This window comes from Amblyomma americanum, chromosome 4 (assembly GCF_052857255.1).
Source record: "Amblyomma americanum isolate KBUSLIRL-KWMA chromosome 4, ASM5285725v1, whole genome shotgun sequence".
NCBI lineage: Eukaryota > Metazoa > Arthropoda > Arachnida > Ixodida > Ixodidae > Amblyomma > Amblyomma americanum.
In genome coordinates this window covers 207558253-207583094 of record NC_135500.1, presented here as the reverse complement: position 1 = coordinate 207583094, position 24842 = coordinate 207558253, and the positions used below count along the sequence as shown (strand labels likewise).

General features: G+C 45.5%; 1 protein-coding gene across 1 annotated transcript in view; it reads right to left on the bottom strand.

Moving 5' to 3' along the window:
- LOC144129185 (cell adhesion molecule Dscam1-like) overlaps positions 1-24842 on the bottom strand; it is a 136113-nt gene that overhangs the window by 60204 nt on the left and 51067 nt on the right. The window contains exons 3-6 of the mRNA XM_077663163.1: positions 17564-17725; positions 9831-9983; positions 9004-9121; positions 1175-1350 (exon numbers count right to left, since the gene is read on the bottom strand). Coding sequence (XP_077519289.1) covers positions 1175-1350; positions 9004-9121; positions 9831-9983; positions 17564-17725 — 609 coding nt within the window. The remainder of the gene's footprint in view (positions 1-1174; positions 1351-9003; positions 9122-9830; positions 9984-17563; positions 17726-24842) is intronic.

The following is a 24842-nucleotide window of genomic DNA, read 5'->3' as shown; positions in this document are numbered from 1 at the left end:
ACCACCCTACATTATTCATCCGAACCGCATATCTCACCGCACTGCCCATCCGTTTCAGATTGCCCGCTCTGTGTCCCGTACTGCAACTTTTTCAGGCTCATTTTTTCCCCGAACTGTTGTAGACTGGAATGCCCTCCCCACCGATATCGCTGCCACCACGCACCCGTCTGTATTTTCAGATACTGTAGGCAATTATTTCAAGAAATGACGTACTTGTTGATGAATATGTTAACCCACCCCTTATGTAATACAACCTGAAGGGGGTCTTTAAGGTGAATAAAGTAAAGTGAAGTGTATCAGATGTTTTTTCTTAACAAGGTGTCAACATTACACGAGCTCTTACTTGCTTAACAGATGCAAAGCACAATCGATTCTCATGCAATACTGAAGCCCGATACAATGCAGTGCTCCAGCTATCAATTATCTCAACTCTTGAAGGGTTTGCTTCACCTGTTGTGACGCTAACACGCATCCTTTCTGCTTATACATAGGGATGCATCGACTGGCTACCTCCGCTTTGTTCCGTAATATAGTGTAGTGTAGCGCTGGTGCACTGTCTGCTTTTGTTTTGGTGGCGCTTGGACGTTGGAGGTGGATGTGTGAACACTTTATTACAGTCGGCTCTTGTGGACCTGTCGAAGCTAGTTAGTGGGATTTTAAGGAGCTTGCCGCCGGTAGTGTCATTGTTTCCCAAATTGCGTTACAGACTCGTTGCATGTAAGGCTCAGTGCTCTCTCGTCTAGCATTGCCCCAGAATTCCTTGCGCAACTGCCTTGCACCGTTTATTATTTACCGTCACACCGACAAAATAAATAAGAGAATGAATCCGCGTGAGGTTCACATGCGTCGAGTACGAGTGCCGCAAGTGAAGTCGTAAAGCTTGGCTCTAGCTGATTGGTGGAGCTGTGGCGAAGTAGCGGGAAACTACTGGCAACCGACCGCCTTGGCACACCATAAATACGATTAATAGAAAACAAATAATCAAGGCAGTCTTGTCTTATCACAGTCATTTAGATAACTTTAGAGTGTATTTAAGTTTTATGCTCATGTATTGCTGGAATTGTGCGCCAGCTGTTTTTTCTTTGCTGCCTACGATACGCCCCATACATTTTTTTTGTGCCTTTTAAACACAATTACCGGGAATATCAAAACAACGCCGAATGACGGTGCTTACCGGTGACGACTAGTGTGGCTTCAGCCCTTATTTCAGCCACATCGTTGCCAGCAATGCATATGTACATGCCGTCGTTCTCGAGTTTCACCTCTTCGAAGGTCAGGATGCCGTTGACTTGCCTGATGCCTGCAGCATTCATCAGGGGTTCCAGCTGTCTCCTCTGCTGTCTGTACCAGCTGGAAAATGTTGAGGAAGAGGCAGGTCATTCACAATGCACACATTTAGAAATTGGATATTTTTCAGCTGTAGTTAGCTTAGCTTCCCGATAATGTCAAGTTTTATCGCAATGAGAGCAAGTTAAAAGTGGAATTATGCAAAATACCCGGAATGCCAAGACAACGATCATTAAGCCGAGTTGTTGACCAGATTTTGCCACTTGTCAATGCTAGCACCTCCAAGGTATGCATCGGGTTTCGACTGCAGTTTTCCTTTTAGTTATTTTCGAATTACTCTTAGAAGGGACGCTTTAGCACATGGATCGTGCATGTGTGGACCTGTGAAGATTGACACAGTGGTGGTCTAAGCATCTTAGTTTATTTAGGTTTTCCTTTCACCTCTGTATCGTTAGCCGAAACTCCGGCACAGTGTTACGTGTTGTCAGTTTCTGGAGTAAATCTCGGGCGACAATAAATGCAACATGTTGTTCGGTGGCGTAGCAGCGCGTGCGCAGTTATCATCACGATCATATAGATTGTTAGAGAACTTAGAAAGACATTGCGGCAAAGCGATATTCCCGAACCTCGGCACTAATTTCTTAAGCTTCGAAAATGCAGTCCTATCCGTGTTTTGTTAAACAACCATCGTTTCGGTTACCTTCGCTCATGCATACAGGCCGATAAAAAGAGATCGTTACAGAAATAACACCTCTTAAAGAGCTCAGAGCTAGGAGAGCAGGCTTTCAATATTGAAACGCAGGTTCTAATAATTCATATTTCAAACCGCTCTTTGCAAAGATTTATCTGCCGCAATACTTCGGAAATATTTTCGCCCTTCAAACATTTCAATCGTTGCTGCTTAAAAAAGAAAATCGTATTTCATATATGATTTTGCTGTCGATAATATTAAAATGGGCCATCTAAATCGCACCAGCTTTACTACGAGTACATGCAATTCATGATTTTAATTATTTCTGATCAAGGGAAGAGTGCTGCTTTTTCTCGGCCATGAATGGCCACCAGTAGCCTGACATCACATTTTAGTGTTCTATATTTTATGCAGATACTTGATATAAAAACAAAATAAAGAAATAGCAAATTATAGTGAGTTTCGCTTAATAAACTAAATGTCTCGCCAGGAGCATAGATTCATTATATAGGTCAACTTAGCAGGTCGTGAAGGCAGTCAACAAGAGCCCTCCTCCCGCTACTAAAAATATTGATCAAATCAGCGTTGAAACAACGGTCTGAGAAGTTTTCATTTCAGCTGCAGGGTAATGCTCTTGTTACCGTGCTCCTATCACGCGAGACTTGATATAGAAATGAAAGACAGAAGAACAGAACGCAGAGACCGTCATCGAGGTGAAATCATGGTTTCGTTTTTAGGCCTGCCCATCAGCGAACGGTTTCGGATTTTCTCAGCGAAGCCCAGAGCCGATTGGAATTGAAAGCCGCATTCCGTAAAGGAAAATCAAGTAAATAAAAAAAAGACATCGTAGAATTTGTGCAGCGTTTGCGGTAAGAGAGAAGAGTGGGCCAATGTGTCCGAGGGCGAAGCGAATAGGAAATGAGACATCCGCCTAAAGCTGCAATCACGCGAAACTTTGCGCTGCCCGCATCTTGGGTTTTCTTGAAGCCTCCATCCTCATTTATAGAATGTGCCTCTCGTGCAATGTAAGCAAATGAGATGGCGGCGGCGCAAAAACGAGGGGAAACGCTAGCCGGCACCAGCATAAACGCAACGTTGTTGCAAACGAGCACACGGCTCGAGTCGTCGCAGGAACGGGTGTCGTTTGCGCAGCCGGGACTTTGTTTTTCGGAAGCTGAATACACGGAAACTATTTTCAAAAGCAGAGTGCACCCGGGCTTCACAGATAGAAAGAAGAAAGAAAAAAAGGCTCATTTTTGCTCCGCAAATGGCTCGTGCAGTTATGCATGTCTCTTTTTATTTTCACCTCCCTTTCAGTGGTTCTTTGCTTTGCAGTGAACGCTAACGCTCATTCAGGTACGCCATTCTTGAAAGGAAAGGCTTTGCCCTGATGTTGGTTCTTGCTGTGCTACCATCTCGGGCTTTGTGAGGCCTTCTTTGGAGTTGTGACCAACCAGATGCAAACATGTTGCTTACGCAAACATCCGAAGTCTAAATAGGAACTGAGAAGTGAAGGAGGGATTGCAAAGCGAAACGTCTTCTTCGTATAAACTGAAAACAAAGCACCGAGAACGCATCAGCCGGAAAACGATTTTCATGTCAGGGAAAATTCAGCGTTGATACTAACCATTCTGGTTTAGACATTTACCTTTAATGATTATTACAAAAGTAAGCTGGTCTGTCATATATGTTGTATGTTCACGACTCAAGCTGCTCTATCGTGAGCGGGTCCCATCAAATTCAGGAGGCGAAGAATTAACGACCAGTTTTTTTTTCTTAACCTCTCTGTAGCGAAATCTTGAAAGGAAGGCTGATAAAAACCTAGCGTAATCCTCAAGAGATTCGTCCAGATTGAGGATCTGCAGATATTTCGAGACGTGCCTCATTATTCAAATGTGCTCTACGTATAGGCTTTATTGCAACTTATTCAAGGGATGATTACTTTAAAAAAAAATGGCTACACAAAAATGTAATATGCAATTTTTCCACACTTCATCAAAGCTTTAGCGTTTAAGGAAACGGACGCAGGCTTCTGGAATTATCGCACATACTTTTTTCTCTGTCTAATAAATGTCAGTGATTGAATGATTGTGAGTGCCATAAAGTACAACATGCAGTGTACATAGAAATAATCGAGCACTACTGCCGAGATCTGGGTTCATCCCAATAGTATAATCAAAAATTCTTTTAACTCACGCTTAAATAAGGCCAGCATCCACTTTCCGTCAAATACGAACGCCCTGATTTTTTTAGAGGCAGTGAGGGTGCGAGGTTTGCTACCAGATTGTACTCAGGCCAAAAAGCGCACACCTCCTGATGAAGAAATCCAATAGCCTGTAATCAAATGAGCCTGCTATTCCGTCGGGCGGAGCTGCCAGTGAAGGCCACGCGTGGCTGTTCGATACAGTCATTACAAGCTGATTCTCTCATGTGGTCGCTCCTCAAGACATCCGCGAGGTTTCTTGAAGTCCCTTGCCTCATCCTCAGCTACTCGTGGCTCTCGCTGAAAAGCCGAGATCGCCAGTAATGAGAACCAAAGCATTTCAGAGAACCTACGCAACGATTTTGAAAGAACTTGACTTTGATGACTTATGTCATGGCTGTTGCTGCAAAAGCCAAGAAAGCGTTATTATTGTCACCACAACCCTCGGCATTCTTAAATCGTGCATCGACGCATTGGGAGCTGAAAATAAAGAGAAAACGGATAATCAGCATGGTTGAAACGCCTTTCCTTGCGATTATTCGAAGTAAAGTGGGTTGCATATGCCGGCTATTGAGCCATGGCGTCAATAATGATCATCCCAATTCATGTCTATAGCTTAATCTGCGAACCTGATCCTTGAAAAGGAAGCGTGTTGATAGGCGACTGTAGATGATGTGAACCTTGTGTGGACAAAATTGGGCCATTTGGGCTGATAGTCGCAATGAAAGTAGCTTCGAGAAAAAAATAGCAATATTACAGGAATAAATATGCAGTGGGAAACGAAAATATCAGATATACTACACAGCAGGAGACAAGAATTTTCGGCGAACCAACGCAAATTGCAACCCGAATAGCAACCAGAACAGGAGTCGGTACTGACTATATGCAACCAATGAAAACACGTCTTCGAACAAGCACGTCATTGTCACCTTATTCGGCTGCGGGAAAAGGAAGCGTGCCAAGTGGGTAGCGTTTGCAGCATAAGTGATCATGCCGCTCATTGCAGACGAAAAATACAGCACTAAACCCCAAAGTGCACCTATCACGGAAATAAAGACGTCATTTGAAACAGCCAGATTAGACAGGAGGGTAGAAATGATGTCACCATAAGGGCGACGACAGCAACCAACACGGGATTTCGGTACGAGAGATTAAGGCAGGTGAAATTGAAGGTTGTCAGTTTTTATTTTTGTACCAAACGCTCACAGTACATGTAAACAGGCGGGGGATACGAAGGTCTTGTCTGAAAAGAATAAAGAATGAATACTAGAAAAAGGCTGTCGTTCCTTACGCAACTACATGTCTTTAAAGAACTTCGTAGTCTTTATTTTTTATTGTTTTCACAGCGGCAATTTCTTTTTTTTATCTGAAGCCGTTTACTGATCTCAGAAAAAAAAAGCGTATAGAAACACGAACAACACAAAATAGGCGGAATAACCATCGTTATTTTTTTTTTCTCATATTAAATGTCACTGGGACTCTGCAACGGGTCAGTAATAAGCATGTAAAGAGCAGAAAAGTAGCAACTTCTAGTCTTTCAAGATTTCCTTTTCTGCAGTGTGTTCGCTTGTCTGTTGCGTCATCTCGTACCTCCGTACCCTTGCTACTGCCTTCCCTTAAGCAGCCTAGCTGCGCAATTTTTTAGTCGTTTCTAAACTTGAGTTTCTAAGGAACTTTAGTTTTTGAAGTACTATTCTAAGGCAGTTTCTTTTGTATGTTATTCTTTGTAATTTAGGATAACTGCCGAGTAACATACCCCATAATATTTGGTGTGCAGCTGCGGAGAGTCCCTACATTGGACCGGCACTAAATCCTGATAACACCATACATGGAGGCGGCACGTCAAGTAAACGAATGTAAGTAAAAGATTTCCTTTATCTCTAAAAACGGGAGCTATCTGCTAACAGCCCTGGAAGGCAGTAGACTTGATGAGATGACCGTTATATGCGAAGTAAACGAAGGATTCAGACACAAATGACGATGTATCTTGAAAAAAGTCACTTGTTATAAGCGCGTCAAAAATAGTGTCTCTTACATGCTGCGCCCAAAACTTACAAAATGACAACGGCCCCGCGTTATTGTTTCCGACCATACTTTTTTACACCAAGCTTGGAGAGCTGAACACGAAGAGGCAGACATAAAAAAAGCCGGCTGAAGGCAAGACAAAAGTGGCAAGGCTTTTGTTCCCTCTCAGCAGCATCGTCATTTCTTCGCAGTGGCTACTGGCTACAACCGAAGGGATCTTCAACTTTGTCCAACAAGCAGTTCGTGTTGCGCTCTGCCGAACGCTTGGTCTTCCGGGCGCCGACCAAGCAAGCAGGCAGGCAAGAAAGCGGGACAGCTCGAGCGAGGCAAAACAGTGCACAAAAGATTCACTCTGAGCTGGGGACGCTGCATTCGGCGTCGCCGCAGCAAAGCTCTGGAGCTCCCAGTCCAACGACAACAGCAACAAGAAAAACTGAAAAATGCTACAAACATATACAACCAAGTGCGAGGCAAGTGCGAGCCACCCCAGCGAACAGAAGCGAAGGGCAAGAAAACCCAAGCGCTCACAGAGACACGAAATGAGTTTTGAACTCCAGCTGTCCGATCTTGTTTCGCGCGTGTCTTCTTTTCCATTCTCGACACTGGAATACCGTGGCCCAAGCACCCTGCCCCCCCCCCCCTTTTTTTCTTTCCTTCCCACTCTTTAGACCGTTCTCCTCCACAGGCCTCATGATTCGAGAGCTCCAGTCATGTATCGCTACTCTTGTTGGTGCGATACACGGAAAAAGCGATAGAAGCGAAATACTGTAGAAAGAAGGCGCCGGCCGAAGGAACCAGGAAGAAGACTTCTTTCTTTTTTCTTCTTTCATCAATGAAGCCGGCCTTGTATTCTTGAAAACTTTCTGCGGCGTTTGAGCACAGACTGGCGCGCTGCCTTTCGAGTGTCCACTACCTTTTTGCCTGCAGCCCGGATGAAGAAGTCGCGAGCTGCGTGCGCGATTCCCGACACGCTGAAGAAAAAAAAGAGTGTTTGCGGAATAAAAGTAACAAAAGGTAAGAGATATGAAAGAGAGAGCGAGCGAGGGATCGGGTATAAATGACCACTGAGAGCTCGGCTTACAAAACAAACTGTCATACCGAATATGACGAGAGAAGGCGAAAGCGGGACGTACAAAAGGAAAAAAAAGTGAATGATAAGAGAGCGTCTTTCGGACTCCACTTTACGCGGTATTTATTGCGAGACTTAAGCGTCGGCGACGTTTAAGCTAAGCGTGCAGAATAAAAGCGAGGACTGCGGAGTTGGGGCCCGCGCGGGGAGGAAACGTGAAAATAAGAGTAGACCGAGATGCTGCTTTTGGCGCTTGAAGCGCCTGAGCATTATTCTAGCCTCGTGTCGCCGACCTAGTTCTTCTCTAAGCCTGTTGACTTTATAGATCAGAGGCGAGCCAAGCTTCCGTGGACTCTTCGGAACGGCGACGTTGGCAACGACGCAAGGATGCAATAGCAACAGCAGATTCGGGAGCAGCAGCAGCAGCATAGAAGCACGCGACCGAAAAGAAGGACCTTTGAGGCTGCAGTCGTAGTCGCCTGATCCGCTATGATGAATCGCACAAGCAACAACGACGCCTCTGAGACTTCCGGCTATGGGTGTTTTCCATGGACTGCGAAGAAAAACTCGACTGGTTCTTGGGTTTGGTGTCGGAATGGGAGAGGGTTGAGTAGGAGTGGGAGTAAGGGGGGGGGGGGGCGTTGAAGACGGGGTTGGGCGCGCCTGCTGCTGCGAGCATAAAAATGGGACGCCCAGGCGGAAAAGGAGCTTTAAGCGTGGCGGCGCCTGAGGAAACAAGGAAAGATATACACTTGCCGGGCAAGCCGGGAAGTTGTGCGCGTTTGTGTGTCGGGGCTGCGAAAGAAATATGCGTCTATATACTGCACCTCGAGCGTATATGTACTGGACTTTGCGTCTTCTCAAATGCGGCTTGCTTGGAGGCTGTGTCCGCGAACGTCGCGAGTTTGATTTTGTGAGCTCGCGGCTGTACTGGGAAATGAAACAAAAAACGCTAAGCTGTGGTGCGCTTAGGCCGTCACATTCTTATCACGTACAAAACACAGGGCTTCTGGCGGAGGTTACTGACCCTGTCGTGTTTACCTCGTGAATTGAAGCCAGCTTCTTGTGCCCTTACTCCTTACGCTTTGAAACAGTGTCAACATTGGTTGAGACGAATGCGAAGCTATATTTGTTTTAACTGGAAAATAAAAAGCCATCGAGATTTTGAGTTTATTTTGACTGAGTGTGGAACTTATTGATCAATAATTATACCCCAAAGCCACTTTTTTTTATGTGAGGCAGTCGTTGGGGTGCGCTTCGATTCAATTCGAACTCCCTGGAGTTCTCTAAAGTGCACAGAAATGTAAGTACACTGGCGTTTCGCACTTCACCAGCACTCTGCAGCCGAATGACATAGCCACTGAGCTATCGCGGAAGCATTTACTCATGGCATTCTGACTCGATGCTACGCTTTGCGCTATAAAGCATGCTCTCATCACGCATATCATCTGCGAGCCGTAAATACGCTTCCAGGTTCACGCGAAGTCTTACTCAAATATTTACCGTTCTTTTCTGGTACAGAAAATAAAATACTTTTTATTAAGAAGCTTAAAGCCATGTGCTGCTTTAGACAACCCTTACCTCTCTTTCCCCACTTTCTGTCTTGCCAAACTAAAGCAGCTTCTCTTCTCTCTTTAAGATGTCGACATGCAGAATGTTACATTTTTTGTGTGTGATTTCGAGCCCGTTGTTAACCCAAGGCAAAAAAATGAGCAGCGATCTGCTTACGTTACGTTGGCAGGAGGGAAAGCAGCCACCACGCAGGGTAGATTTACAGTTCGTCCCACCGAAGCCTTGACAGTTTTTCTGAAGAGAGTCAGCCTTGGCGCAACACGGTCACCAACATCTGTATGGGGCAGAAAGTAGAATGAAATGAATATAACGAATATAATGAAATATCACAGCAATGTACTGCATTTAAAAGGGTCAAAAGTGCCTTCAGAACGTACACACTGTCCAATTCAAAGCGTTAAGAAATACATGTTTTGAAAAACAACTAAACTGTGTATTGGATGTTTTTTTTTTTTACTATTGCGTTAGCACTTGGATAATGTTGTGTAATGTTGCAATCCTTGGTACATGTCTGAGCACTGTATGGGTGCAAGGCCCTCATCAGGCAGAGGGCGTCTGCATTTGGCCCTGTTATCCTAGGCTACTTGTGTCTGAAAGAATGTTTCAAATAAATAAAAAAAATGGAGCACCTATACTGCGTCGACATATGAAAGCTCTGGCCACGTTCATGCAACCGTTCTGCCTCAAGGTTGATTAGGGATTCGGCATTCCTTTGGTCGCGGCCTCACACACTTCTCTGACTTGCCTCTGGAGGGCAGTTGGAACCAGAAATATCTTGAGGATGTAGTCGACCTTAAGAACTGGATATTCAGAAGTACACTGCTCGAAAGAAAACTTCTCTGACAACATTTTAAAAATTATATTGGTCTATTTTTTAACGAAATAATACTTGTAAAACTATTTGACGTAACTTTAAAGCATTCGGAGGTAACACTACCGCATTCGCATGAACGAAACAGACTTGCGGTATGCGGAGCACTCACCAACGACGATGGCTCTTCCGGCCTTGATGCTCAGCACGGTGCTTCCGGAGACCGTGTTCCTCACCCGGCAGCGGTACGTGCGCTCCGAGTCGGCCATGTTGGTGCGGTGGATGACCAGCTCGCCCGTCTCGAGCACGCTGTACCGTTCCTCCGCTGAAAGAAAAAAAAAAGCGTCTCACTTCGTGACGTTCTTTGCGATTTTTCACACTTTAGGAACCTGCAAACCGGCAGCCGAAACCATGAACTTAAAAAAAGTAGTCTATAGACTTCTCATAGACTCTGTCGACTTCCTATAGATATTTGCCTTTGTCGATTCACAGCCTATAAGTTGCCTACAGACAGAAGTCTAGTAAAAGTGTATGGCCATAAATTTATAGATTGTCTATAGACTGTCTGCAGGATTTTTGTTTTCTTAGTCTCTTCTCTGGGGTTTGTCTATAGCCAGTCTATGGACTTTATAGACAAATGTCTATGGAGTCTATAGACTGCCTTCTGCCTCGCGCATACAGTGTTCATCACTTATGACAAGCACACAGTGCAGTTCTTGCCGAGTGCTCGCATAAAGTTGAAAACGCACATCGTGTAGACTCAGTATTAATGCACTGTTAGGGAGGAGGTTGCCTCCAGGACAGACCGCGGTCAAGTTTGCCTTGAGGGCGCTAGCAGACTGCTGCGTAAAGAAAAAAAATCGATATCTGCGGTCGGAAATCAGTAAGCGAGTCGGTAAGACTTACGAATACATAGAGCAGAACACATGAACTATAGACAGCCAAGAAAAATACGGAGGCCAGGCACAAGCTCGGGAAAGTTAGTACAACATTCTAAAGAAAGGTAAATCAGCGCAAAATACGGGATGAAGGAAGAAAACGTCCTACAACGTACTGACTAACAACTCAAGTTCAATCCGCCAGGAGTGCCAGGACACTTAAGGTCCGCCCTAAGGGCATGGCATGACAGCGGTAATTTGTTAATGCTCATATATGCGGGCTTTGTCTACTTTACATTCATAGATGCCAGGGAGTCATATTTAGGGGCAGTAGAGAAGCTAAGACAGCCGGTTCAAACTGCACAACAGGAGAACTGAGTAGAGAGTGTATGATGTCACATGTGAGTTTGTTACAGGAAGGTGCTAAGTAGTGGGGTTGAATAAAATATGCTTCGGCAGTGTAGCTGTGGTGCTATGCCGAAGTCTGATGCGATCAGTGGTAGTAAACAAATAGCACGACTACTGTTACTAAAGTTCAACATTAGTACGAACTAGAAAAAATACGAAGCTGAAATTGCGACAGAAGATGGAAAAGAGAGTGTTTGGACACTGTCGCTCACGGAAAAACTAAAAAAGTTTTGAGAAATATAAAGCGGCGAATGGTGTTCACGTATCGGAAGCGGAAACCAAGCGACGACAACACAGCGCTAGAGTTACCATCGCGTAGTCTTCTATTATAGACTCAATTCAACATTCGACCCGCCGCGGTGGCTGAGTGGTTATGGCGCTCGGCTGCTGGCCCGAAAGACGCGGGTTCGATCCCGGCCGCGGCGGTCGAATTTCGATGGAGGCAAAATTCTAGAGGCCCGTGTACTGTGCGATGTCAGTGCACGTTAAAGAACCCCAGGTGGTCGAAATTTCCGGAGCCCTTCACTACGGCGTCTCTCATAGCCTGAGTTGCTTTGGGACGTTAAACCCCCATAAACCATAAACCAAACCAATTCAACATTCGCTAATGGCGTCGAACTGATGAAGCCGACTGACACGCAAGCAGAAAAAAAGAGGGAGTGAAAGAGGCAGGCCGAACGCTCTCTTTTGAGGCATGTCGAAAGAAGGCGATAAAAACTCACCGATCATGGCCAGGCTTTATTTTTATACTCGGCGAAGGAAATTCACGAATAAAAAGAATACATCGAATCCATTGCGCGTTAGTCGTAGAAACAAAAACAATTCGCTTTTATTTCTGCACAGCCGCTTCAGAATCTGCTGTACAGAGGCCGTATATATATAACGGCACGTCGGTGAAGCTAAGCAGCTATAAGAAATGCGAGACGACATAGCCTTCTGAAATGCAAAGCGCCAGCGTTCGCGAGAGAAAAGCCAAGCAGCGTGTTGCTGCTATTTTGTCTCTGTACGCGTATGTTTTAGGCTCATTACCCGCAGCTGCCGGGCCTCCTTTCTAGGCCCCGTATTCTTGTCTTCAGGAGCCGAAGCTTACGCGACGACTAATAAGACCTTTCCCTGATGGGGAAGCTCATTTTGCGCGAACAGCAAAAACAGTTCCCCAGAGAGTGCGAGAAAGAATATCTCTTTCTTTTTTCTCTTTTTTTTTATGCGCTTTAACAGAACGCGAATTCTGGGCACGCGCATTTGGTAGGCGACGCTTGAATCTTGCAAGCGGGGCCTCTTTGGGATTAGGCGAAGATGAGATGCGCGAAGCATTCAAAAATATGTCCGTCGCTCGCGCACTTTGCAGGGGGAGAGCGAGTTTTAGTCGAAGTTTTTACACACACGGTTGTCGCGATAATGTTGCGCATTCTAAATGAAGCTTATAAAGTTCCGCCATGAATGTAATGTAGCGCCCGCTCCCCGACAAGACTTTCGTCTCCCTGTAACGTCGCAAAGACGGCAGGGCGCAGGAAGAACTGGAAGTTTTGCGCCGCTTCGTCCTTTTATTCTTGTCTGATTATGCCGGCGATGATCTGCTTTGCATAAGTTGCTCCTGCTGTCACTCTTCAAGCATTTTTTTTTGGCTGGTAGGGGTTGTAGACAACCTTAAATAAAGAGTTAGAGTGCATCATCGTGTGAAAAATACACACAAAAAAGAGGCGCTGGTGGGAGTTAAGTTACATGTTTTAGTGTAGGTATTTGTTTTGAGTGTCAGGTTTAGCGAGCGCTCGCGGCATAATAGTATTCCTGCATGTCGGAAGGCTCACAACGGTCATTACTGAGGAACACAAAAAGGCGGTTCTGCATTCTTGCCCATTCAGTAAAAAAAAACCTGTGCACCGACTTTAAAGTTGCATTTCTTTCACGCATTGAAATTTTGAACGAAAACAAGTGTGTCGACTTCACATTGCCGGTCTCCTCCTGAACTTAGTCGGTATAGAATTAGCGAACAGCTTTAAGTACGTAGCTTTGCAAGCGAGTCGTAGGCTGTGAGCTCATTATAATCTTCCACATTTCTGAAGTATCCAAGCGAGGAAAAGGGAAGGGGGAGGGGGCAGGAGGAGCCCATGGCTATGCTGATGTCTTCCGCAGTTGCTAGAAATAATTGTCGATGTCTTCCGTCTTAAAAACTACAATATTTTAAACAGCAGCGGGCATAAAAGTTCCCCGTTAAAATTTTACGGGCAGTATGATCCGAAGGTGTCTTGCTAAAGTCCCGGCACCAGTGATGCTCGTATCCCTTCACCAGCAGTTCTCTCAGACCACTCCTATATCTCAGTCAACCGGTTTATAAGGCGACCCGCCTGCGGACGACCTAAGCTTGGTGGACTCTGAGGCCGAAGCCGGTTATCAACTGCTCGTGGGTTTAATAGCGTGGCGTTAACGAACTTCCCGGTCGGCATCCGCGGCTCACTTCAATCTCGCGCCGCCCAACTAAATCAAGAAGTGCGTGGGCGGAAGAAAGGCTGCAAAGGAGGGGTGTTGCGGTAAGTGCCGGGGACATCATCGCCGGCACGTCTACCGCCGCTGGCGCGGAAAGGGTACACAAGACCAACAGCAAAGGAGCTGCGCCAAAGGAGGGAGGTGAGAACCACGACGGGGACTATGATGGAAGGAAGCAGGCAGGCAAGAGCGGAGGGGGGCGGGGGGGGGGGGGGGGAGGAACGGAGACTTGGGATACGGAACAGGAACCGACGGGGCGGAGTAGGGAGGCCGTTCCTAATGATCCCACTCGGCCTCCCCCTTTCCCTTCCGGTATCCCTGAGGCAGCGGTCCCCGCTCCCGCCGCGGACACCGGAGGGGGTTCTGGATCGGACCGCTTTTGCACCGTCGCTGCTGCCAGGGCGCGGGCGTTAATATCTGTAATGGCAGCCTTAAGCCTCGGGAGTCAGTTTTCTGGAGAAGGCTTCTGGAAGTGCTCAACACGGGAAGACCTGGCTGTGTGCGCGTGCGCTGCAACTGAGGGGCGGCGGGTGATGGCCTCCGATGCTACCAGCCTCTCTGCGCGGAGCCGAGGTCTCGTCAGTTTTGGAGGTGTTCTTTGGTTCGACATTTGGGAACCTATGGTTCGTGTCGATCTATCATTTTGAAAAAGGGAAGCGTTTTCTTTGCAGAACGTATTAAGGTTGTGTAGGTAAGTAACCTTTAAACTACGCGGTTGTCAGCTGTGAGGCACTAGACAGACGTCTCAAATAGTTGCGCAAGCGGTGTAATTGCATTAGATGCTAGTAATGATTTTGGCTTAGCATGGTACTGATCGGCTCTCATCCCTCTCTGATGGTTGTGACAGACAAGCGCAAAATGTTTGATTCGTGGAATAGCTGGTGCTTGGATAAAGCTGGATGCACTTCCTTGAAATGGAAGCTTAGATTACATGCAGCATAAACAATACTTAAAGCAGAAGATTAGGCAGCCGTCGCCGTTGCTCAGTTGGCAGAGCACCGGACGCGAGATTCGGAAGACGTGGGCTCGAATCCCACCAGTGGCATGTGGTTGTTTTTCTTCTGCCTTTTAAGAAATTATCTTTAAGCGATAAAATAATTACTCTATTATTCCTCCACTGATTAACACCACAAATAAAAAATAGACATTTACCTATGGTTCTTGGTTTCGGTGACTGTTGGCTGTCTCCATATGCAAGATTAAAACTTGGCACGTGTTTTTAGTCAGTGGTAAAATTTTCGGTCACTAAGAGATGGTTGCTTGAGTTGAATGCGCGCCTTGCAAAGTGGTCCGGCTGTGATTTGAAGAAAAAAATTAAAAAATGTTCATTGTAGCCGAGCACCTGCAACCGAACAAACCTAACTTGTGACTAATATTCAAACCGAATTAGTTAAGTGAAGACTTGTTGGAAACTCAGTAAGCTCTGTTGGGCTTTCTGATTTCTCCATAATAAAATAAAGTCATCATAGCTTCTCGTAACTATGCATTTAGATCTTGTCATCATAGCGCTACTTACTTGGGCAAAATTATGACATGTCCAAGATATGTGCCAGAGGCATTTTCTTACAGCTCTACTTGCTTCTGTTACAAAGCATACAGCCATGAAATGGCACAAGGATGCAATGAACTTTTCTCTTGGTTTTTCTCCCGAGTAAGTCGCCGTGAAATGCGGTTGTCTTGTATATTATTTATTTATCTATCGTCATCAGGCGAATGACGCTATCCCTTGCACAGCCACCCCACGCCTGAGAAAATTGTTCAGCCGCTCATCGGCGTCTCACACAGCAATCAACGACTAGGCAAGCACGAAACAGGAGGCCTTTATATGGCGCACGTGTGAGCACATCGGCACGTCCGCTCTGTTCGTCCTGTACATCGTTCTCGGAGGCACGGAGCCGTAGCGTTCTTAGTGACAGGACTGCACATTCTTCAGCGATGTTCAAATGACCCCGTTTGTTGAGAGGGGAAGGAAGCGTGCACTCCTTGCCGAGGTGGAAACATTGTGTCGATGGTGAGAACAACCAAGAAAATAGGGAGCTGGATCGGGGAGAGCGGAACAAATAGGACACAGAGCTGGCGGCGACAATGAACGGCCTGCAGAGGCTCACGCGGGGCGATCTGGAACGGCGGTAACGTTGTTACCGCCGTGCAGGGCAAAGAGTCGGCCCGCTGCGTACGAACGATGAACGCTTCCCGTAGTGTCCTGGAGCTTCTCTCCCCGGAATGAGGCTTTTGCTAGAACACAGGCTGCGTGGCCAGTGCGTTGTGTACATCGCTGCACGTGGCCTATTAGATAGCCTATAACTCAGAGAGAGAGAAAAAGAGAGAAATGAAGATAAAAGAGAACGGACATAACGTCTATGACACTGCGCGGGTTTCTTACGGGTGTTAGAAACGTGGAAGACGTAAAGTATTCTCAGAACCTGAAAAAAAATCAAAATTAAACATTTTCTTGCTTCAAATTTTCGTATTATCCGGACATTTAAAGATAGAACAAATAGTTGCTCGGATCTCGCATTGTGGGTGCTGAAACATATTCAAAAGGACCATGAAATGATATTTGCTGAGGTTAGGAAAAGCGTTCGAGCTATTGTTATTCGATCGTTCGTCACCACACCCCAAAGGAAAAAAAAATTAAGCTAGTTTTAGTAACATTGAAGATATCGGAGATTAAAAATTGGCGGTGGTTTAGCTTTGGCTAAACCTGTAGTGACGCGATAGCTACAGCTGGCCGAGTGGAACTTGCTCAATTGAATTGCAAAGTGCCGCCAGAAGCTGCTCCGAACCACGTGACCAACACCGTGACAGCGTGGTGGCGCTGAAGGCTCGAGATGCTATCGTAATGTAGCTATCGCTACAAAATGATGCTCCTCCTCTCCTGCCTAAACTCAGACACGCCGAAGCGCCAGAAAAAAAATAAAGAAAGCAGGTGAGGTGCACCACTGCCGCACCCCATACCGCCCACGTCAGTTGGGCACACCCAATGAGAAGACTCGCTCCGATTCCCACACTGTATGTCAAGGGGTCGGTGATGACTTAATCGGTTGCGAGCAGAAAGCAGAAAAATGTATGTATTTGTAAATTATAGAGTTCAAGGAGATTTTAAATTTGACTCGAATACTTACAAAAACAGCCGCTTGTAATATGAGGATGGAAGTCATTTCAGCGTCTTCACACTCGAAATGTGACCGAAGAGGCTGTACGTTAGGAGAAGGGTCACTTGTAGGGGAGCGGGGCGCCGTTCAGTATATCCAGCTATAGGTCAAACTAGATTCTATAGACTACGTGATTTTCCTGTACTTTAACAAAGAATTTTCAAGCCGATAATCTATGTGTTCGATATAACCAATAATTTGAAATATCCGGGTTTAATATATCCATGCTCGGCGGTAGCCATGACTGTGGTGTTGCCATATAAAATAAAAAAATGCCTGCGCAATAAGCTTCCCCGTGGGCTGTACCATTTCTTTAGGCGAAAGTACTACCCGTACAAGGTGGGTGAAGCAGAACAGCCATTCTTTTTCTGTTGCTTTAGCAAGGAGATACCAGTGGAATATATCAGAAGTCACAATCCTTTTATAAACAGGTTTTTTAAAACCTTCGTTCGAATGTACCACCTTCCATTTCTATCACTCAATGAAAAGTAGCAGCTCCACAGGCAGAACTTGAACACCATTTGCACATACCGCAGCGGTGGCCAATCGGTTGAGCATCCGCCTCGCATGCGGGACGTGCGGGGTTTGATCCCCAGTGCCGCCAGGTACCCACCAATGATACAATAGGTACAAGCTTTCCCTGGTCTGGTGCTCGGTTTATATAGGGTGAAATGCTTGGGAAATAAATGGGTATGACCCCACATTGAGAAAATGGAAAATACCTTGTGCCTTAGCGCACTTTGCCCGTAGATGCCCTTGCGCCATAAAAAAAAACCCAGGATCAAAATAATCACCATTTGTAGATAACTACCTCACCGTGTACTACGGCACAATTTCTGCGTCTTTCGTATTGACCGCTCTTTCCTTTCGTTTATAGACTAGGGCAGCCGCCGCATTGAGAGAGAGTTAAGGTTCAGAGTACGCGGCGGCCACTAATAGAAGCTAGACTAGATGGGCTGAGGCGCAGTGGAGGCGCTCACCTTTGTACGTGGGCCTCCCGATGCTGTAGCCGTCGTCTCGGAGCCAGGCGTCAAACGCGCTGTAGGGGGCCTGCGAGCGCCGCACCTGGCAGCGCAGCACAGCCGAACTCCCTCGAATGACCACGCTGTCTCTCGCCCGGGCCTTGATGCGTTCGTCCAGCACTGCGCCGTGGGGGAAAAAAGCAATGCAAAGCGACCACAGAAAGTTAGCGCTAGGAAGTCCCGATGGAAGAACTGCAAGCCTCGCTTAACAGGACCCGGTGCTGTTAGCCAAGTTCTCCTGAAGGAATGTTTCTTTTAAACATGCTCTATTTTGGCGATTTCATGGTAAAGCAAGAAACGTGAACAAAGAATGAACCGCACCGTAGTCAGGTAGAAGTGAAAAAAAAAAAAAACGCCGACGCCAGAGGTCACAGCATTTACAAGGATTGAGGAGGTTAAAATGGGGCACTGCAAGAGTCGACGACCGTAGATCTTATTTGCTTTATTCTCCTTGAAACCTAGCTGAAGGATAGGTATCTTTTGGGCTTCGGAATTGAAGCTTCAAACCACATAAGAGTAAAAAAAAATTCGGATTAAAGGATTGTAAGAATGGTGGAGCACACAAATATTGCGATGCCGAGTCGCCTCACCCTGAAGTCTGAGCAATGTGCCGGGTATCGAGAAATCCATCTTTCCCAAAACTTCGCCAGCGTCTCGCGGCTGCATCCTTCAACCTGTGCAGACAACTAGCGTCTGAGCTTCGAGGGACATTTCCTTGACGGGAAACGTCGCTTTGACGTAATCGCTAAATACATTTATCGTTTTTGCTGAGCCGACGAATCTGACTGACAAAGCCTTACCACTGTGCACATTGCCACTGCTGTCAGAAATATAATTTGCATGCACCTCAGTGAGATACAATACTTCGTGCATCTATGGCGAAATCGTTGATTAGAATGCAGTTCTTTAGAGTTCGGAAGACTTGGTGTGTGTGGGGACCATGGAATTGTTCGATGATAACGCGCGCTATACAATCGCCTTGGGCTAACCTAAGTAAATTGTTATTGATAAGGGCAATTTTAAATGGCAGTCATGAGCCCAAGAATATGTTTAGCTGACGCTTTCGTTTGTGATTTGATCTTTCAGTCTACCACATGAAGAGGCATCTTCGGAAGCTTTATTAACGCTATATTGTTATTCTGTCTCAGTTCCACAGAAAGGCTTTCAAACTCTGTGGTTCTAACTAAGCCTTTTAGTGCCATAAGCCATACTGAACGACTTACTTTTGCCCTCCTCCCCCATTGGGTTAGGTAGAAAAGAAAAATCAGACACAAATTTTTAACAGCAACGAATAAGTCCAAAGGCAGATAAGTGCCACCAATGCTGCGCCCAATTCCTGCTTTTCTGTTTGTCCCACCTTGCAGTAAAACAGTCGGCGGTTTCCCACTGGAAGTCCTTTTCAGATACAAGTAACACTGCTTCTTTTTGTTTCTCTTGCGCGCCAGTGAGCCTAGGTTGGCGAAAACAGCCGCATTCCCCACGCCGAAAAAAATTTAATTCAATTTCATTCTGTCCTTTTTATATATGTTTCATTCTGAGCAAGTGAGTTGAACATCGAGTGCGGTAGCCACTATTGCGCCCTGTTCTGCTTTGCGAGCCGAAGGGACCTCGGGTAATCTCGCCACAGGAAACTACATCTGCGGTCATTTGTTTTCAAGGTTTCATTGCAGGCGCAATTCAACCGCGTTCAAAAACGAGGCAACGTACTTTCAGCGTGAGCAGTCGGCAGCTGCGTACGAAAAGCTATGATTTTTTAACGATGTATGCACGAATCAGGAAAGTCATTCAGGCCGCAGTTGTTTAACGTGTTCTGCATTAATAAAAAGGAATGAATGGAAGTAAGGCACAGAAAAGAGTGACACCGAAAGTTCAGTGAGGGAGGAGCTTTGAAGCAGGAGATGAACCATGCTTTTAGCACACTAACCAACGCACCTGCTTTTAGATCCCCGCTTTTAGATAGGCCGATATTAACTTTGTACCGAAGCAGTCTCGTTAGGCACGCGCCTTACCTCTGTAAAGAAAATGTGTTTTCTTTTTCTTTCTTCGCTCCACCTTTTCGTCACTTTTCACTGCATTTTTTTCCCTTGTTTGACTTACAGACTTTAGAGTGCTTATGGCGCAGATCAAACAGTGTAGGGCTAACTTTGCAATACGAGCTTTGAACATCGTGAACAGAACTGACACGAGAAAGAGGGTAGGCGGGGCGCGCACATAAAATTGGTTGTTTCTGTTTTGCAGCGCCACTAAAAGAAGGCGCTTGCGTCGCTGCGAATAAAATACAGTAGCTAGCATACGAAGCGATGGGGAAAAAATCATGGGGCAGACGATGTAAGGGGGGTGTTAAAAGCCATCCCTGATGCGGGCGACCGCGGGATTTCGTTATTTCAACGCTTACTTCTTTCATTTTCTTCTCTCTCTCTCTCTCTCTCTCTCTCTCTCTCTCTCTCTCTCTCTCTCTCTCTCGCATCGTATATCCGTTTGTCCTGTATCTTTGCCGCACATTTATGCGCGCAGCCGACATTCAGTGCTTCGCGCGTCGCGGTGGTGCAGGCGCCCGTCCGGCGAGCTTGCCGAGTGCCCAAAAGAAGAAAGCGTCCCGACAGCGCAAGTGGCAAGCGTGACGATGAAAAATGGAGTTCTCGCTCCGTGCACGTGCAGTATCTATATTCAAGAAATATGATAGAGCGGTTCGCGGAACACACGTCGTGTGTAAGTGACAGATTTTTTTCTTTCTTTTTGTCTAATTTCCTTTTTCTCTCTTTCCATCTCCTCTCTCATTCGCTGTCACCACGCCTTTTGTGCTGCCTCCTGTCGGCGCTTTTTGTACTTCTGTAACTTGCGTTGTGCACTTGTCATTCTCCTTTTATAGTAGTGTCTTTGTGCTTCTACTAGCGCCCCAAGAAATTCTTCGCCCATGGCTGTGGGCTAAGTATTTTATTATTTTTTTATTCATCCCGCATCATTTCTTCTGCCAACCTTTATGGCATTCTTCGCCACCCATTCTCAGATATTTCGTCCTCTGTGACAGTTCCCTGTTTCCGGTGCGCCGCACTTTACACTGGCTGCGCGTTGTTTGTATTGTGCGGCTTTAGAGATTGCGCGCATTTAGGCGCGCGCATACACACATATACATGCCACTGTACGGTTGTTTCCATCACGGCTCTGCGGCGGTGCTGCCACTGCCACATTTGGTTGGTTGGGCCGTTTTCATTTTATCGCCCAGACAGACGGGCGTCCGAAGTACAAAACCCGGAAAAACGGCATTTATTTTTTTTACTTTCAATTCCCCACAAGCTGCAGACAGTGATTTCTTCGTTTTTACTTCGTTTACGCGGCGAGATGGTTTCTTTGACAGTTCTGTATGTAACGCTCTAGGAACCGCGTCGCCTCCGCGATGGTCTCTCGCAGTGGCGCGCTTTTGATTGTTTCTTTATAACGTGACTGTTTTGGAAGAACCGTTACACTCGAGTGTTTGTCTTCTCCGTTGTTCTCGGGGTGTTTATTGCTTACTGCGAAGCTTTGGGAAGGTTAATCTTCCACTAGAAAGAGGCGTACGAATTGAACGAGCAGAATAAGGTGGATCGTCTTCTGAGAGGGAGAAAAAAAAAAGAAAATGGCTTCAAAAACGGTCTAGTTTTCCTTTTCGTGGCTAGTTTTGCTGAGAAAAGCCTGATGTAAGCTCTGGGATATTTCAGCTAATCTGTGGCAGCGCAGGCTTTTATGTTCTCTCTCTATTGAAGGTATTGAACGATTTATATATATACAAAATATTGTGAATAGATGTTTAGAACCTCTATTCAGATTAGCTTAGCCTAATCGGCATCGCCACAAGTAAAACACATGCTCGCTGACATTCCTATGTCCTTTTTACCGGTGTTGAAGTTTTTCTGGCCAGGTTTGTTAAGCAGCGATAGTATAGAACTGTGCCTAGTCAGGATGAAGGTGACGCAGATGCAATGTGGAGGATATTACGGAATCTGTGATGCGTTCATTCCGCGATCAAAAGTGTGCTCAGCATTTCCGTTGCTCAAAATGTAACAAAATGAAAAAAATCTTTAGTCTCATATTTCTTGAATTTCCTTGCGACATACCTGCGGTTGAGCACGAAACGACGTTCGCAAATAGCAACCGTTGAATGCTCTGTCCTTTGCCGAAAGTTAAAAAAGATTCATTGAAGACCAGATGTTTCATTACCTATTCGATCGAACAAAGCAATACTATGAAAAATTGTGATCTGTACAGAAATCATGCTTTAGTCCTTTTGGAAGCCCGGTCATGCAGTGATGGGCAAGGATATTTAGGGTGGAAGCCGGGAGTGAATAAGAGCGTGGGAAAACTGTCAGTACACAGGAATACTTGGGGTCACTAGTGGGCATGCCGCAAGTAGAGTAAAGTAGACACCGTCGGAGACTGCAATGATGATCTTTGCGGCTGGATGAAAGACTTCTTAACGTGCATGATATGTGAACAACGCAGACAGCTCACTATCAATGCTGCTTGAATAAAATAGGTTCATCAGATTTATTAACTAATATTGAGAACTCTTCAGCGTGTGGTTTTGAATATTTACAGCGTTGACTCGCGATTAGCATAGGAGATATCAGCGAACAGGCAAACGCACTCAGAGACGCTGTCTGCACGATCAACCGCGAGCGCTTTCCCGTCGCAGAGTGATATGAATTTTTAGGGCTTATTACTAACAGCACAAAAATGATTATGCTAATGCAGAGAAAAGATAACGAGTTGTCTCATGGGGCAACACAGTGGATTCTAAGAAAAAAGAAAGTTACGGGGAGAAATATGAGGTAGGAAAAATTAATCAGATACGGAGTCGCGGCAGGCGCAACAGAGGAATCAGAGAATAATTTTCACTGGCATTATTTTTTAGGGCTCAGTGAAAGGAGTAACAGGCCAATATATTCCTCTTTGGTACATATTTCTAACTGATATGCAATATTTTCTCTGCTCTGCGCAGTCCTGTAATGTTCCAGCACAAAGTTGCTACTTGCCAGCCAAGATTCCAACAAGCAGTATTGCTACTGCCATGTTTGACAGCAATCGCGCTATGTTTCAAAGTTGCAACTTAAATTTAAGGTTTTAAGATTTACGTTTGAACTTCTCGTGTGCAAGTATCTGTCTATGCGTGTACATTCCCATGTGTGCATGTGTATGTCTGAATGTGCCGGTATGTGTATGCGTGTGTGTGTGCTTACAAGTTGTTTGGCCATAGCTTACTATGGTGGCTAATGACAATCATATTACTGTTAGCATATAGGCATTTTTACTAACGTATATTTCGGCCCGTACCACATTAGGAGCCAAAGAAAACAACTTGGGCAACTACGAACACAGGTACTCTCTAAATATCGCTCCAGGGCTTATGTTAACGTGCAAAGATTGTCTGATGCCAGAAGTTACCAGAGGCTCTCAAACGTTACTCGATAAGTTTTAAAGGGCAGACGAAATCCGCCTTTCCGAGTTGAAGCCATTGCGAAATGTGAAGTCACTGCGTTCTGCTTACTGCTTCGCACAAACGATAAGCACGACAGTATTTGCAGCGTTTGCACGTGAAGATGCGTTTTAGAAGTCAACCATTTCCTCAAGGAAAGGGACAGGAGCAGTTGAATGTAAAAATGGTGCAGTAACATAGTGCACCAAAAGTAAAAAAAAACTGCACCAGCAAAGATCCTTTTGTTGAGTCGAAAATCTACGCTGTTCTTCAAGAAATGTGGCCGAAGGAAGGCCGAGGAAATGTGGCCGAAAAGCACAGAAGTTTAGACCGTTCCGTACTTCCGCGTCATCTATCTTGCTTGCTCCAATTCTGTTCTGTGGGGCCCAAATTTATTCCACGAGTCAGCTTTTACAGGATGCCACCTTACAACACTTGTCACTGCGCACGCAGTCCGGACGACTAAAAGGGAATGTAGCCGCAAGAATTGAACCAAAGAGGTGCAAAATATTTCATGATTCTAAGTCACCATGTTCGCTTTCCAGTGCCTTGCACAATTTTCATTTTATATTTGCACCGATGCGTTGGAGCCGGTGGTTAAGGTTCTGGAATGATTCTGTGCTAGTCGCAGTTTATCCAAGGGAGAGCACGGTGAGGATGGATGTTTTTTGTGTTTTGTTACTTTGCGTTTCTAACATGGCTCTATGGACGCATTTATGGCCCGGCATGCGAGAAAAATAAACCAGCCGTTAGCCAGCGCAGCGCAAGCATCTGTTTCTACTCCTTCCACGCCGTACACTGGTCAAATTTTTGTTGATAACGGAGATCGCGCAAAGATGAGACTACGTTCGTTGTCCCTGTTAGAACTACTCCTCACTGTAAGCGCACTGCATCGCTCGCTGTCTTCAAAGTCTACTCTCTTAAGACTTGATATAACAGCTGTTAGAAACCATCGTAAGCGTATTCACGCAGTGGAGCGTGCTACTTTTTATTGTTTTTTTCCAACGTGGGCGAAGAGAAATCGCCCAGGTACTTTTAAGCTGCACTTTCTTACGCTGACAGGCGTCGTTTACTTTAAAGTTTGCAAAGACGATTTATTGTTTATTGATTCTTGTGCTTTAGAGGTTACCATAGTGGCCTTAATAATCAGGTAACACGTTGCAATGAGAGATTTGTAGCCGGTCGTTAGCATTAGCCATATTAGTTTTTCGAATCCCGAAAACCCGATTGCCCATGGCGCTGTGGATCGACACAATTAGGCTTTTTCGACTCTTTACGTGCACTGGAGGTGTTGCTTTTCCTGCATGGTTTGGAAAGCGCATGCATTTTCGCACGAAGCAGCCAAAATTTGTCGAGCCGCAGCGGCGAGGGTAATCGCAATTTCTAAATTCTAAAAAAATGATATGGGTTTTATTAACAACCGGCTACAAATCTCTAATTGCAACTAGACGCCTAACTCTATTAGTTAAAAACTTAAGTATTAAAAATTAGCTTGTCAGCTTAGTACTTAAGACGATTCACCTATTTTCTGCTGTCCGCACACACTAGTATTACTATGTTGCAAAATTAATTTTTAAGCCCAAAAAACCTATTTCTGAAAATTTTTCGAAGTGTTCGCTGAAACACCTGGTGTATATACCTATATATAGCCAAATTATTAATGCAGTGTGCTTCTTGTTAGCCGCAGTGCATTGCAGACAAAGCACGCTTTACAGGGTGTAAGATGGTGATTGTAGTCGTAGGCATAGTAGTAGTAGTATTAGTGGTGTTGTTAGCGGTTGTTCTTGT